Source organism: Triticum aestivum, chromosome 5D, assembly GCF_018294505.1.
Source record: "Triticum aestivum cultivar Chinese Spring chromosome 5D, IWGSC CS RefSeq v2.1, whole genome shotgun sequence".
In the NCBI taxonomy this organism is placed as follows: domain Eukaryota; kingdom Viridiplantae; phylum Streptophyta; class Magnoliopsida; order Poales; family Poaceae; genus Triticum; species Triticum aestivum.
Window position 1 is genome coordinate 353,987,290 of NC_057808.1, and position 15,742 is coordinate 354,003,031.

Below are 15,742 nucleotides of genomic sequence, written 5' to 3' on the forward strand. Positions count from 1 at the left end.
GCTGCTTCTCGGCAACTTCCGCTGCCCCAGTGACAGTGAGTGAGGCCTGGCCAGTGATTGGTTGGGCACGGTGGCAACCAGAATTGCGTGCTCCGAATCGACCGGATAACTGGAACAGGGAAAACGGGGAGCTGCGCGTTCACATACATGATACTGGTGGCTGAGAACTATGGATATGATCGTCGCAGAATAGTAAGTAAAACAGAAGCCGAGAATTATGTTGTTGTTTTTTCAACCACCCCACTGTACTTACTTATGTGTTTGACATGCGGAGAGGGGAGAAAATTCTTTGTGCCCCAAAGGATGCGATGGTCAAACAGCACAACATGCGTCGGTTCGGCTAAACAAATTGGCGGACAGAAAGGAGTCACGGCGTGTCAGTAAAATATACCGTAACCGGTGAAATTCGAACTAGAATGCTCGAACATGTCAACAAACAAATCGAGCCGATCCATCCTAGAAGACCGGTACGGTCGCAGACACGCGGGCCCGTCGACGTGTACGCGACCCGCCCACCAGCGAAAAGATTCCGGGGAGGGAGCCACGGATGTCGGGGCGGGCAGGCAGCCGTAAGCGCTGACGATTCCCAGTTCTGGTATCTCGTCTCGGACGATGAAGGATCCGTCGCGATCAGGTGACGACCGTGCCGGTGCTGCTACAACGGCGTGTCAGTAAAAATCTAGACGTGTTCGGATTTAGTGAAACGTTCGACGCACCAACAAGAGGGATGGGATGAATCTTCCTTTCCCTGGATGGAAATGGCCTATCAGAACTTACACGGAAGGAACAGGAGCGGACCTTTTCCCGGTCGCCGAGGGTTTCTACATTTGTCCCGCTCTACGTGGCGGAACTAATTAACCGTGCGTGTTGAAAACTAACTTGTCAACCCTCCTCTCCCTGTGTGCACAGAGCGGGAGCTTCTTCACTCATCATGCCACAGTCAAAACGAGAAACAGAACAAAAATACGTATATGGGGGAAGTCAGCGTCCCATCCCTTTCTTCGACCAGAAGGAGCCTTCAGTTCAAGTGTTGGTGCCGTGCATTCATGCATCTATATCCATGCACGCCGAGTGGAGAGACCTCTCCGCAGTGCCATACATTAACATAGAACCATCTTTGACCTGGCGTGCCCGTTCCCCCGAACGAGACAAGTCGTAGCAGCTTCATCATCATCATAACAATATGCAATGAGAATCACTAGGAGGAGCATCAATTTTCTCCTAACCCAACACCCAACAGCCAAGAGCCCGACTCGAAAAGAAACCCCTGAAAATTATGCTCCAGTGATAAAATAAAAAATAAAATAGACAGGCTGCAAGACCAAGGTTCTGCAATGGCAATCACGAACTAGGTGTACTATTACAAGTTTACAACCTTTGCCTCTAAAAATAGGAACGATTAGCTCTGTTAGCACCGAGGAGGTCCACAGGCAGAACGATGCTAACAACAAGCGTTAGACAAATGAATCTGGTACCAGGCAATTGACAAGATGGATAGATAGTCACTCAAGCTCCACCGGTAGAATTGCCTGGAAAATTAATTACAAGTTTTTTCTTTCCTCAGTAGACAGGAGATACAAGAGGCGCCCGCCCGCATTTCACGGCCGATCCAATCATTGTCAACTTACATCTAGCGCCGGCCTCGCGCCTTTGACCTCCCTTTCTGCACCGCACAAAAATAACAAGGTGTGAGAAGATTGTCGATTTGATAGCTTACTACATCGTGTGTGAAACAAAAACAAAAACACTTGTGCTTGGCATTGTCATATCATTGTCGAACACTGCTAATGAACAAAGGATGCTGTCGTAAGATGATGGGAATTTTACTCACAGATGTGCCACCAAAGCTGGACCCTGAAGCTGTAGCCCCACCTGTGGGTAGGTAGGTAGACAAATGGAATGTCATACAAATCACAGAAAGAAATGAATTGACAAAGGAGAATATTGTTTAGTTCTAACTGAAAGTATGAATCACAACATGGGCAGTAACGATACTAACAAATCAAATCAAAAACCGTCGTAAAGTAAAGCAGTCACAGTGTATGTACAGACATGCTAGCTTTATTGTAACTAGCTGAAGTAATAATGCACAGATCACGTACACTAGTGCTGTCATCGACATATTGCACTAAAGTATTACAGTAACATTTAGATGACACAGTTAATTCCATTGCAGCTACAATATGCCATAAAGAAACAAAAATGCAGACACGCCAAAACTGCTGGGAATCATCATAGGGATCCAGCATTCAACTGAGAACATGTCACCTCAAATAAAAAGATTAGCGGTTTTGCAGCATGTACTGTACAAGACTTTTTAAGATCCCGATGGTGCTGACACTAACAATTTGTAGCAAGGATACATTCAGATGCAATTGCAGCTACAAAATGTGAGTCATCAAAGTAATGCAAATTTCTAAACACTTCAAACCATTCGGATCTGGGAGAGCCATCAAAGTAATGCAGTACAGCACATAAAACGATCATCGGTTTTTACTGTGTGTAACTGACATTTCTCATAGAACCTTTACCCTCCATGACCAGAGATCAATTAAAATGAACATCAAGTAACGTACATCACAAGGAAGTTTGAGTACCTCCAAATGGCGTAGAGAATAGTGAAGTTCCAGTTAAAGCAGGCGTTGAAGGAAAAGATGGGGTGATACCCCCAAATCCAGACGGAGTTGGTGTTGATCCAAGAGTAGGAGTGGAGGATGTCCCAAATGGTGTGGACAGCGAGGCTGATCCAGTTGTACCGAAAAGGTTAGTTGTGAGACTTGAAGTTGTTGGTGTTGAAAAGAGACTTGAAGTGGATGGAGCAGAGGCCGGCATGCTAAAAGCTGTGAAGGCACTCGAGGAAGTTCCTCCAGAAGGGAGCAAAGATTGCTGTGGTTGGCTTGTTGCTGGTGCAGCAATTTGTGTTGTGGGCTGTACAGGAGCAGGCAAATGCAATGTCGGATGGACCCTTTTGGCAGCTGCTTCTTCTTTGGCTGCTTCTCTTCTATTTGCCTCTAGAAATGGATCATTTGCATTGCCCAGACGGCGCTGACCGTGTAGATATTCAGTTTTCATCGACACAACATATTGATGAAGATTTTCCACCTGTACAGAAAGTAACATCAGATATTCAGTTTTCATCGTCATAATAACAAAAACTTTTCCCCCTCTTATATTGTCCATATACTATTTGATTTTACTAGAAAATTCATCAGTTAACTGCTTTATATATAGGCACTAATAATCAACAATAAATGACAGATATCATGGTCGCAACTTCAAAAATACTAATTTGAACAGTACATGTTAGATTTCTCATTTCCATATAGACAAGGTGTCACCATAGAAGTAACATAGATGAATAATAAGATGTTACCTTTGAAGCGACATAGATGAAATAGTCATGCACATTCGACATAACTTTTGGTAGAGATTCCACAGAAGATGATGATCTTTTATTGCTCTCGATTTGAACCAGCTGCTCTAGTTCAGTAATCCACTTGCAGCATTCGTCAAGATACTTCTCAAACTTGTTGACAGTTTGCAGCATAAAAAGGGAAGGCCTCTTTGGGACGCCACTATAGAAATCATTGGTTGGTCCAGGCTGATTGGGCAGAGCTCCAGCAGGTCCAGAAGGATTTGAAGAACCTGTGGCTGATTTGAGGAACCTTGGTCTCAACATCATATATGAGCGAATAGCAAATTCTGTGTTCCACATCATTTCATTGACAACAGTCATCAACTCCTGAACAGATGCCTTCTCTCTCTCAATTATGGTTGCAGTCCCTGCGAGTTCCTGTTAAAGCAAATGAATATTTATCCGCCCAAGGAAGGATGTTCTAGGAATAGGTAGCATGTGCTTTATGAATGTATGTATATTACCCAATTAGGAATAGATATCATGTGGTCATGAAATCTTCCTAGTACTCAATAACACTCCCTATTTCCCAAATATCCTTACAGTTATGGATTACTAAAAAAGATGTCATTCTGGAGGACCGAGGCCGAATCAGAACTCCCAATATCTTCTAAATTATTCAGATTAGATACTTGATGAAAATCGTATGTGTGAATTTGTCATGAAAAGGTACTTCCATAATATGAAATTCTGTGGGGTGTTACAACTATATTATGATAAAAAAAACAGTGGGAGAAGTTGCATTTGGAGACCATGCCAGTGTCCAAGAGGACTGCTTTCATAGAAATGAGGGAATACAAGGACCGTTACTTCGAAATAAAATAGTCAATGCTACATGGGATATTAACTTCATGTTTTCCTCTCTTTCATTTTAAATTTTTTTGCAGAACTCCAAAAATATAATGGCTGGCCCAATCTTAAGGTATACCCTTAGCCTGCACTGTTTCACAAACTTATTAACATTTCTGTGCTAATATATTAATTTAGCTGTATAAACGTCCTTTTTTCTTTCACAAGAAACAGTTTAGTCACTATTCCTGACAGAGGAATTTGTGATTGTGAACTAAGCTTTACCATCTAACGATTAAATTGCATATCTTACAGTCTTGCTAATATTGCTTACTGAGAAAATTCCATTACAGAATACTCTGTGCTAAGACGATACATGTCCATCCATCATTCAGGGAACTACAAAATAATACGCAACATTCAGGCTACTCTGTTCCAGTGGGGAAAAAAGGAATGCCTACGCGCTACTAGGTGACAACATACCGCCTAGCGCTTAATCATGCTATGCATGCGCTCAAGTGAGATAGGCACTAGGCAGTGACAAAACACACAATTATCTTCTTGGGTCAAGTTTATGATATCAAAGATGCAGACGCATATCTTTTCCAATTGAGTGTTGAAGGTGAATGAGCACAATCCTATTTGTCTCCATTGCACTTCACTAGCTCATTGATCTTCCAGTGGTCAATGTGTGAAAGTTCATTGCTTCAGAACAAGACAAAAACAAAGATACATACACTCCATGCAATGAGAAACTTGAGCAAGGGAAATAGTCGAACCTGAGCAATGTGACTTGCATCGAGCTCAAAATTGACATTCGAGATTGAGGAGTCATGAAGGCGACTGCACTGATCCAACCTTTCACTCTCGTCCTTGTACTCCCGTATTTTATCCCTACAAGATTGATTGTTAGCAAACCACGTTCTAGGTATTTTCAGCACAAAAATCTTCCAAGTAATTCAGAGTGTAAACTGCGGCTGTATGACAACAATTGCTAAACAGGTAATGGAAGGATACAAACTCTGTAACCCTAAGCTCATAAAATTGACCCCTCCATGCCAATAGAAGCAGCAGCTTGACAACCCAGCTTAACTGGCAACACCAAAAGCACCTGTCTTTCGCCCAATACCTCAAATCAACACTAAATGGACACTACTAAACCACCTCAAACAGAAACCCTCAACACCAGTAGTACAATAATTCAGCAAATTAAGAAAATCGATGCCTGGGAAACTTGAAAAACGTAATCTTATCGCACAATGTCTTAATTTGAATCCCACACGCGCATAAAAACTACTCCACTCATCCAACCCAACGACAGTGCATTTCACTAAGCTGACCTAGTATAGCAGTATGGCACAATAGGGTAAACAACAAGGGGTGAGATTCCAATCAATTGGAGCAAACCAAGAGATTAACCAAAACAACTGTAACCAATGACGCCCCAACTCATCACACAGAAAAGAAGCATGCTTTTTTGACCGGAAAATAGAAAGAAAAATTAGGGAAGCCATACTCGATCTGAAGCAGCGCCTTCTGCGAGTCGGCGTGGAGCTCATCCCACTTCGTGTTGTACCCTGCGGGCTTCCCCTCCTTTGTGTACAGCATCAGCTGCTGCTGCTGCTGCTGAGGCTGCGCCGTCGGTGCGGCCAGTTGCTGCTGCTGCTGGGGTTGCTGGAAGTTAAACTGGAACGGCGAAGGCGACTGCGCCGGCGCCTGAGTCTGCGCCGGCGACGGAGTCTGAAACGGGTTCTGCGGCGCTGGGGTTTGGAACGGATTCTGCTGCGTTGGCGTCTGGAAAGGGTTCTGCTGCGCCGGCGAGGAGAAGGAGAACGCCATTGCCGCGGATGGCGGAGGGGCTCCTCTCCGGCGAGGGCGGCGCGGGGAGCCGGGGATACAGGGACGAGGAGATCGAGACGGAGTTAGTGGGCTCTGGGCCGCGTGGGCTCGGCGAGTTCTTTAAACCCTAGGAGACCGGAAAGAGAATCGGGAGCGGAGTGGACAACTTTACGGTTTTGCCCCCGGGTAGAAGATTCAAAAGCGATTTTTTTCACGAATACGCTAAAGATACGTATCTTTTCATCGATAGAAGGAGAGTGTTTACAGCATGAGATTAAGACGACACACTATGCCATGTACACAAGGCATGGAAGTGGTCGTCGAGCAAACAGATGGGGTTGCTCATCCCCTCAACATCCTATCCTAGGTCTCTCGGATGATGTTACCAATCACGGCGGCGCCGGCCCGAGCCCACAGGCGCGCTTCGTCTTTGAGCGTGGAGCATAGGTGAGAGACGAAGGGTCGGTCATCGTCGAAGGTGCAGCCATTCCGGTGCTTCCAAATCCACCAAGCGGTGAGGATGATGAGGGAGGACAATCCTTTATGCGCGGCAGCGGGCGCGAGGGCGCAAGAAGATGCCCACCACACAAGGAAGTCGGTGTCTACGGTCGGCGGGTCCGTAGGAGATCTAGCCCAAGCAAGAATATCATGCCACACCTGGCGGGAGAAGGAGCAGCCAGCAAGCAAGTGCTGCATCGTTTTGTATTCTTGATCACAGAGGGCACAAGCGGGTTCATGAGGCAGGCCGTGTCTAGCAAGACGCTCCGCCGTCCAGCACCGGTTTTGCAGAGCTAGCCAGATGAAGAACTTGACGCGAAGTGGTGCCCAAGATTTCCATGTGAGCTTCCAATGTGGTTCCTCGCAAGCTCCAAGGAAGAGGGCCTGGTAGCATGAACTGGCAGAGTAGATGCCCGAGGTAGTCCATCGCCATCGGATGGTGTCTGGGGAGTCGGTGAGCTGAATGTGGCGCACCGCCCGCCAGAGCTGCACGTATTGCACCATGGCGGCAGGGCCAAGAGTGCCATGGATGTCCTGCACCCAGGAACGCTGTGATAGGTAGTCTCTGACCGTGCAAATCTTCCGCCGCCTCTTCGGGATCATTTGAAATAGTTGAGGAGCGATCTCGGCCACCGATCGTCCGTCGATCCAGTGGTCGGTCCAGAACTTGCACTTGTCGCCATTGCCAACGCTCCATGTGGTTGAGGCGCGGAAGATAGCGCTGACATTTGCATCATGCTGGATGTGCAAGTGGCTCCAGGGGCGCGAGTGATCGGTGAGCTGGAGCCAGAGCCAAAGCATTCGGAGGGCGATGCTCGCGCGATGCAGATCACGGATGCCCAGCCCGCCAAGATGAAGTGGGCGGCAGACTGAAGGAAATATGCCCTAGAGGCAATAATAAAGTTGTTATTTATATTTCCTTATATCATGATAAATGTTTATTATTCATGCTAGAATTGTATTAGCCGGAAACTTAGTACATGTGTGAACATATAGACAAACAGAGTGTCCCTAGTATGCCTCTACTTGACTAGCTCGTTAATCAAAGATGGTTAAGTTTCCTGACCACAGACATGTGTTGTCATTTGATGAATGGATCACATCATTAGAGAATGATGTGATGGACAAGACCTATCCGTTAGCTTAGCATAATGATCATTTAGTTTTATTGCTATTGCTTTCTTCATGACTTATACATGTTCCTCTGACTTATACATGTTCCTCTGGCTATGAGATTATGCAACTCCCGAATACCGGAGGAACACTTTGTGTGCTATCAAACGTCACAACGTAACTGGGTGATTATAAAGATGCTCTACAGGTGTCCCGATGGTGTTTGTTGAGTTGACATAGATCAAGATTAGGATTTGTCACTTTGAGTATCGGAGAGGTATCTCTGGGCCCTCTCGGTAATGCACATCACTATAAGCCTTGCAAGCAATGTGACTAATGAGTTAGTTACGGATGATGCATTACGGAACGAGTAAAGAGACTTGCCGGTAACGAGATTGAACTAGGTATGATGATACCGACGATCGAATCTCGGGCAAGTAACATATCGATGACAAAGGGAATGACGTATGTTGTTATGCGGTTTGACCGATAAAGATCTTCGTATAATATGTAGGAGCCAATATGAGCATCCAGGTTCCGCTATTGGTTATTGACCGGAGATGTGTCTCGGTCATGTCTACATAGTTCTCGAACCCGTAGGGTCCGCACGCTTAACGTTTGATGACGATTTGTATTATGAGTTATGTGTTTTGGTGACCGAAGTTTGTTCGAAGTCCCGGATGATATCACGGACATGACGAGGAGTCTCGAAATGGTCGAGAGGTAAAGATTGATATATTGGAAGGTTATATACGGACACCGGAATGGTTCCGATAAGGTTCGGGGATTTTTTGGAGTACCGGGAGGCTACCGGAACCCCCCGGGAAAGTTATTGGGCCTAATGGGCCATAGTGGAGGAGAGGAGGCAGGCCACGGGAGGAGGCGCGCGCCCCCCTTGCCCCAATCCGAATTGGACAAGGGGAGGGGGCGCGGCTGATACGTCTCCAACGTATCTATAATTTTTGATTGTTCCATGCTATTATATATTCTGTTTTGGATGTTTAATGGGCTTATTTATAAACTTTTATATTATTTTTGGGACTAACCTATTAACCGGAGGCCCAACCCAAATTGCTGTTTTTTTGCCTATTTCAGTGTTTCGCAGAAAAAGAATATCAAACAGAGTCCAAACGGAATGAAACCTTCGTGGACGTGATTTTGGAACAAACATGATCCAGAGGACTTGGAGTGGACGTTAAGCAACCAACGAGGCGGCCACGAGGCACGGGGGCGCGCCTACCCGCCCCCCTCCCCAGGCGCGCCCTCCACCCTCGTGGGCCCCTCGTGGCTCCACCGACCTACTTCTTCCTCCTATATATACCTACGTACCCCCAAACCATCAGAAGCGCCCACGAAAACCTAATTCCACCGCCGCAACCTTCTGTACCCGTGAGATCCCATCTTGGGGCCTTTTCCGGCGTCCTGCCGGAGGGGGCATTGATCACGGAGGGCTTCTACATCAACACCATAGCCTCTCCGATGATGTGTGAGTAGTTTACCTCAGACCTTCGGGTCCATAGTTATTAGCTAGATGGCTTCTTCTCTCTCTTTGGATCTCAATACAAAGTTCTCCTCGATTCTCTTGGAGATCTATTGATGTAATCTTCTTTTGCGGTGTGTTTGTCGAGATCCGATGAATTGTGGGTTTATGATCAAGATTATCTATGAACAATATTTGAATCTTCTCTGAATTCTTTTATGTATGATTGGTTATCTTTGCAAGTCTCTTCGAATTATCAGTTTGGTTTGGCCTACTAGATTGATCTTTCTTGCAATGGGAGAAGTGCTTAGCTTTGGGTTCAATCTTGCGGTGCTCGATCCCAGTGACAGTAGGGGAAACGACACGTATTGTATTGTTGCCATCGAGGATAAAAAGATGGGGTTTATATCATATTGCATGAGTTTATCCCTCTACATCATGTCATCTTGCTTAAAGCGTTACTCCGTTCTTATGAACTTAATACTCTAGATGCATGCTGGATAGCGGTCGATGTGTGGAGTAATAGTAGTAGATGCAGGCAGGAGTCGGTCTACTTGTCACGGACGTGATGCCTATATACATGATCATACCTAGATATTCTCATAACTATGCTCAATTCTATCAATTGCTCGACAGTAATTCGTTCACCCACCCTAATACTTATGCTCTTGAGAGAAGCCACTAGTGAAACCTATGGCCCCCGGGTCTATTTTCCATCATATTAATCTCCCGTTATTTCCATTACTGTTTACTTGCTTTCTTTACTTTTACTCTTTATCATAAAAATACCAAAAATATTATCTTATCATCTCTATCAGATCTCACTCTCGTAAGTGACCGTGAAGGGATTGACAACCCCTTTTTGCGTTGGTTGTGAGGTTCTTATTTGTTTGTGTAGGTGCAAGAGACTTGAGCGTGACCTCCTACTGGATTGATACCTTGGTTCTCAAAAACTGAGGGAAATACTTACGCTACTTTACTGCATCACCCTTTCCTCTTCAAGGGAAAACCAACGCAGTGCTCAAGAGGTAGCAAGAAGGATTTCTGGCGCCGTTGCCGGGGAGGTGTGCGCCAAGTCAAGTCAAGACATACCAAGTACCCATCACAAACTCTTATCCCTCGCATTACATTATTTACCATTTGCCTGTCGTTTTCCTCTCCCCCACTTCACCCTTGCCATTTTATTCGCCCTCTCTTTTCCGTTCGCCCTCTTTTTCGCTTGCTTCTTGTTTGCTCGTGTGTTGGATTGCTTGCTTGTCACGATGGCTCAAGATAATACTAAATTGTGTGACTTTGCCAATACCAACAACAATGATTTTCTTAGCACTCCGATTGCTCCTCTTACCGAAGCTGAATCTTGTGAAATTAATGCTGCTTTGCTGAATCTTGTCATGAAAGATCAATTCGCCGGCCTTCCTAGTGAAGATGCCGCTACCCATCTAAATAGCTTTGTTGATTTGTGTGATATGCAAAACAAGAAAGATGTGGATAATGATATTGTTAAATTGAAGCTATTTCCGTTTTCTCTTAGAGATCGTGCTAAAACTTGGTTTTCGTCTTTGCCTAAAAATAGTATTGATTCTTGGAATAAGTGCAAAGATGCTTTTATCTCTAAGTATTTTCCTCCCGCTAAAATCATCTCTCTTAGAAACGATATTATGAATTTTAAGCAACTTAATCATGAACATGTTGCACAAGCTTGGGAGAGAATGAAATTAATGATACGTAATTGCCGTACTCATGGTTTGAACTTATGGATGATTATACAAAAAATTTATGCCGGATTGAATTTTGCTTCTAGAAATCTTTTAGATTCGGCCGCGGGAGGCACTTTTATGGAAATCACTTTAGGAGAAGCTACTAAACTCCTAGATAATATTATGGTTAATTATTCTCAATGGCACCCTGAAAGATCTACTAGTAAAAAGGTGCATGCGATAGAAGAAATTAATGTTTTGAGTGGAAAGATGGATGAACTTATGAAATTGTTTGCTAATAAGAGTGTTTATTCTGATCCCAATGATATGCCTTTGTCTACTTTGATTGAGAATAATAATGAATCTATGGATGTGAATTTTGTTGGTAGGAATAATTTTGGTAACAACGCTTATAGAGGAAATTTTAATTCTAGGCTGTATCCTAGTAATTCCTCTAATAATTATGGTAATTCCTACAACAACTCTTATGGAAATTTTAATAAGTTGCCCTCTGATTTTGAGACTAGTGTTAAAGAGTTTATGAATTCGCAAAAGAATTTCAATGCCTTGCTTGAAGAAAAATTGCCTAAGATTGATGAATTGGCTAGGAACGTGGATAGAATTTCTCTTGATGTTGATTCTTTGAAACTTAGATCTATTCCACCTAAGCATGATATCAATGAGTCTCTCAAAGCCATGAGAATTTCCATTGATGAGTGCAAAGAAAGAACCGCTAGGATGCGTGCTAAGAAAGATTGCTTTGTGAAAGCGTGTTCTTCTAGTTTTTATGAGAATAAAGATGAAAATCTAAAAGTTATTAATGTGTTCCCTATTAAATCTTTGTTTTGCAATATGAATCTTGATAATGATGGGACTGGAGATGAGTCAACTTTAGTTAGAAGGCGTCCCAAAAATTCGGAGTTTTTAGATCTTGATGCAAAATTTGGTAAAAGTGGGATTGAAGAGGTTAAAACTTTAGATAGCAATGAACCCACTATTTTGGATTTCAAGGAATTTAATTATGACAATTGCTCTTTGATAGATTGTATTTCCTTGTTGCAATCTGTTCTAAATTCTCCTCATGCTTATAGTCAAAATAAAGCTTTTACTAAACATATCGTTGATGCTTTGATGCAATCTTATGAAGAAAAACTTGAGTTGGAAGTTTCTATCCCTAGAAAACTTTATGATGAATGGGATCCTACAATTAAATTTAAAATTAACAATCATGAATGCTATGCTTTGTGTGATTTGGGTGCTAGTGTTTCCACGATTCCAAAAACTTTGTGTGATTTGTTAGGTTTCCATGAATTTGATGATTGCTCTTTAAACTTGCATCTTGCGGATTCCACTATCAAAAAACCTATGGGAAGAATTAATGATGTTCTTATTGTTGCAAATAGGAATTATGTGCCCGTAGATTTCATTGTTCTTGATATAGATTGCAATCCTTCATGTCCTATTATTCGTGGTAGACCTTTCCTTAGAACGATTGGTGCAATCATTGATATGAAGGAATGGAGTATTAGATTCCAATTTCCGTCAAGGAAAGGCATGGAACACTTCCCTAGAAAGAAAATTAAATTACCATATGAATATATTATGAGAGCCACTGATGGATTGCCTACCAAAGATGGCAATACCTAGATCCATCCTTGTTTTTATGCCTAGCTAGGGGCGTTAAACGATAGCGCTTGTTGGGAGGCAACCCAATTTTATTTTTAGTTTTTTGCTTTTTGGTTCTGTTTAGGAATAAATCTTTGATCTAGCCTCTGGTTAGATTTGTTTTTGTGTTTTAATTAGTGTTTGTGCCAAGTTAAACCTATAGGATCTTCTTGGATGATAGTTATTGATCTTGCTAAAAATTTCAGAAACTTTCTGTTCACAAAAATAATTGTTAAAAATTACCAGAACGTGATATAATATTGATTCAAATTGCAGCAGATCAATAGACAAATTATTTAGGTCGTCCTATTTTGGCAGAATTTTTAGAGTTCCAGAAGTTTGTGTTGGTTACAGATTACTACAGACTGTTCTGTTTTTGACAGATTCTGTTTTTCGTGTGTTGTTTGCTTATTTTGATGAATCTGTGGCTAGTAAAAGAGCTTATAAACCATAGAGAAGTTGGAATACAGTAGGTTTAACACCAATATAAATAAAGAATGAGTTCAATACAGTACCTTGAAGTGGTGTTTTGTTTTCTTTCGCTAACGGAGCTCGCGAGATTTTCTATTTGTGTTGTGAAGTTTTCAAGTTTTGGGTAAAGATTTGATGGAGTATGGAACAAGGAGTGGCAAAAGCCTAAGCTTGGGGATGCCCAAGGCACCCTAAGGTAAATCCATGGACACCAAAAAGCCAAAGCTTGGGATGCCCCGGAAGGCATCCCCTCTTTCTTCCTCATCCATCGGTAAATTTACCTGGAGCTATATTTTTATTCACCACATGATATGTGTTTTGCTTGGAGCGTCTTGTATGATTTGAGTCTTTGTTTGTTAGTTTGCCACAATCATCCTTGCTGTACACACCTTTTGAGAGAGACACACATGATTCGGAATTTGTTAGAATACTCTATGTCCTTCACTTATATCTTTTGAGCTATATAGTTTTTGCTCTAGTGCTTCACTTATATCTTTTAGAGCACGGCGGTGGTCGTATTTTATAGAAATTATTGATCTCTCATGCTTCACTTATATTATTTTGAGAGTCTTAAACAACATGGTAATTTGCTTTAATTGTGAAATTAATCTTCCATATTGAGTTCATTGAATATCATGAGAAGTTACATACTTGATAAGTGTTTTGAGATATAAAGGTGGTAATATTAGAGTGTGCTAGTTGAGTAATTGTGAAATTGAGAAATACTTGTGTTAAAGTTGGCAAGTCCCGTAGCATGCACGTATGGTAAAAGTTGTGTAACAATTTTGACACATAGGTGTTCTTTTATTGCTTTCCTTATGAGTGGCGGTCGGGGACGAGCGATGGTCTTTTCCTACCAATCTATCCCTCTAGGGGCATGCGTAGTAGTACTTTGCTTCGAGGGCTAATAAACTTTTGCAATAAGTATATGAGTTCTTTATGACTAATGTGAGTCCATGGATTATACGCACTCTCAACCTTCCACAATTTTCTAGCCTCTACGGTACCACGCATTGCCCTTTCTCACCTTGAGAGTTGGTGCAAACTTCGTCGGTGCATCCAAACCCCGTGATATGATACGCTCTATCACACATAAGCCTCTTTATATCTTCCTCAAAATAGCCACCATACCTACCTATCATGGCATTTCCATAGCCATTCCGAGATATATTGCCATGCAACTTTCCACCGTTCCGTTTATTATGACACGCTTCATCATTGTCATATTGCTTTGCATGATCATGTAGTTGACATCGTATTTTGTGGCAAAGCCACCATTCATAATTTTTTCATACATGCCACTCTTGATTCATCGCATATCCCGGTACACCGCCGGAGGCATTCACATAGAGTCATATTTTGTCCTAAGTATTGAGTTGTAATTGTTGAGTTGTAAATAATAAAAGTGTGATGATCATCATTATTAGAGCATTGTCCCATGTGAGGAAAGGATGATGGAGACTATGATTCCCCCACAAGTCGGGATGAGATTCCGGACTAAATAAAAAGAAGAGGCCAAAAAAAAAAAGGCCCAAAGAAAAAAAAAGAAAAAAGAGAGAAAAAGAGAGAAGAGACAATGTTACTATCCTTTTCCACACTTGTGCTTCAAAGTAGCACCGTGATCTTCATGATAGAGAGTCTCCTATGTTGTCACTTTCATATACTAGTGGGAATTTTTCATTATAGAACTTGGCTTGTATATTCCAATGATGGGCTTCCTCAAAATGCCCTAGGTCTTCGTGAGCAAGCAAGTTGGATGCACACCCACTTAGTTTCTTTTGTTGAGCTTTCATATATTTATAGCTCTAGTGCATCCGTTGCATGGCAATCCCTACTCCTCTCATTGACATCAATCGATGGGCATCTCCATAGCCTATTGATTAGCCGCGTCAATGTGAGACTTTCTACCTTTTTGTCTTCTCTCATAACCCCCATCATTATACCTTACTCCACCCATAGTGCTATATCCATGGCTTGCGCTCATGTATTGCGTAAGAGTTGAAAAGGCTGAAGCGCGTTAAAAGTATGAACGAATTGCTCGGCTTGTCATCGGGGTTATGCATGATGAGAACGTTTGTGTGACAATATTGAAACATGGCCTAACTATATGATTTTGTAGGGATAAGCTTTCTTTGGCTATGTTATTTTGATAAGACATAATTGCTTGGTTAGCATGTTTGAAGTATTATTGTTTTTATGTCAACATTAAACTTTTATCTTGAATCTTTCGGATCTAAATATTCATGCCACAATAAAAAGATTTACATTGAGAATTATGCTAAGAAGCATTCCACATCAAAAATTCTGTTTTTATCATTTACCTACTCGAGGACGAGCAGGAATTAAGCTTGGGGATGCTTGATACGTCTCCAACGTATCTATAATTTTTTATTGTTCCATGCTATTATATATTCTGTTTTGGATGTTTAATGGGCTTATTTATACACTTTTATATTATTTCTGGGACTAACCTATTAACAGGAGGCCCGGCCCAAATTGCTGTTTTTTTGCCTATTTCAGTGTTTCGCAGAAAAAGAATATCAAACGGAGTCCAAACGGAATGAAACCTTCGGGAACGTGATTTTTGGAACAAACGTGATCCAGAGGACTTGGAGTGGACGTCAAGCAACCAACGAGGCGGCCACGAGGCAGGGGCGCGCCTACCCCCCCAGGCGCGCCCTACACCCTCGTGGGCCCCTCGTGGCTCCACTGACCTACTTGTTCCTCCTATATATACCTACGTACCCCCAAACCATCAGAAGCGCCCACGAAAAC

General features: G+C 42.6%; 1 protein-coding gene across 1 annotated transcript; it reads right to left on the reverse strand.

Moving 5' to 3' along the window:
• Positions 1 to 1,314: 1,314 nt before the first annotated feature.
• LOC123121714 (nuclear pore complex protein NUP58) lies at positions 1,315 to 6,184 on the reverse strand. The gene is made up of 6 exons (XM_044541733.1): positions 5,721 to 6,184; positions 4,984 to 5,098; positions 3,374 to 3,793; positions 2,598 to 3,102; positions 1,832 to 1,872; positions 1,315 to 1,663 (listed from the first exon to the last, which is right to left on the reverse strand). Exons 1-6 carry the CDS (start codon positions 6,041 to 6,043, stop codon positions 1,631 to 1,633), a joined length of 1,437 nt encoding a protein of 478 aa, XP_044397668.1. The 5' UTR covers positions 6,044 to 6,184; the 3' UTR covers positions 1,315 to 1,630.
• Positions 6,185 to 15,742: the final 9,558 nt, after the last annotated feature.